This window comes from Octopus bimaculoides, chromosome 10 (assembly GCF_001194135.2).
Source record: "Octopus bimaculoides isolate UCB-OBI-ISO-001 chromosome 10, ASM119413v2, whole genome shotgun sequence".
Classification (NCBI taxonomy): domain Eukaryota; kingdom Metazoa; phylum Mollusca; class Cephalopoda; order Octopoda; family Octopodidae; genus Octopus; species Octopus bimaculoides.
In genome coordinates this window covers 55,377,421-55,378,165 of record NC_068990.1, presented here as the reverse complement: position 1 = coordinate 55,378,165, position 745 = coordinate 55,377,421, and the positions used below count along the sequence as shown (strand labels likewise).

Sequence of the window (745 nt, the reverse complement as noted above, 5' to 3'; positions counted from 1 at the left end):
TTTTCTTTCCAAAGAATCAGTCTGTCCAAGATATGGTCACATCACATTCATAAACATCTCTGACAAAATAATTCTTCACAATTTTTAAAGCAAAAGCAAAATGGTATTTTGTATTTTACCTCGCGATAGAATAAATCAAAGTGGGTAAGGTTAATTGAATGCTGTGTTTCACCTTTTCGGTCAACCACTCGTTTGATTAATGTAGCAAGTAAAGATCTTTAAGAAAAGAGAAAAAACAATAAATTCAGAAATGCATCATCATCATCATCATCATCATCATTTAACATCCACTTTTCCATGCTTGCATGTGTCAGATGGAATTTTTTGAGGCTGGATGCCTTTCATGTTCCAAACCCTCTCCTGTTTCAAAGCAAGATATATCCCCATGGACATACTCAAATGGAAGATTGGAAACAAACATGCTGCTTGTATGACAGTGATACTTCTTTACAACCATCACATGATCTCAAGACAAGTATACACACACACATACATATTATATATTTATATCAATATATATATATATATATAATGGGCTTATTCCAGTTTCTATCTACCAGATCTACTTACAACACTTTGGTTGCCCCAGAACTATACAAGACATTTGCCCAAGCTACCATGCAGTGAGACTGAACCCATGATCACACAGTTGGAAAGCAAACTACTCAACTGCACAGCCATACCTGCCCTTTTATATTGAGAGAGAGAGAGAGAGAGAGAGAGAGAGAGAGAGAGAGAGAGAGAG

General features: G+C 36.0%; 1 protein-coding gene across 1 annotated transcript in view; it reads right to left on the bottom strand.

Moving 5' to 3' along the window:
- The window catches only part of LOC106883067 (nuclear pore complex protein Nup133), a 58,601-nt gene that overhangs the window by 27,431 nt on the left and 30,425 nt on the right, over positions 1-745 (bottom strand). The window contains exon 20 of the mRNA XM_052971215.1: positions 120-216. Within this exon, the coding sequence (XP_052827175.1) occupies positions 120-216 (97 nt within the window). The remainder of the gene's footprint in view (positions 1-119; positions 217-745) is intronic.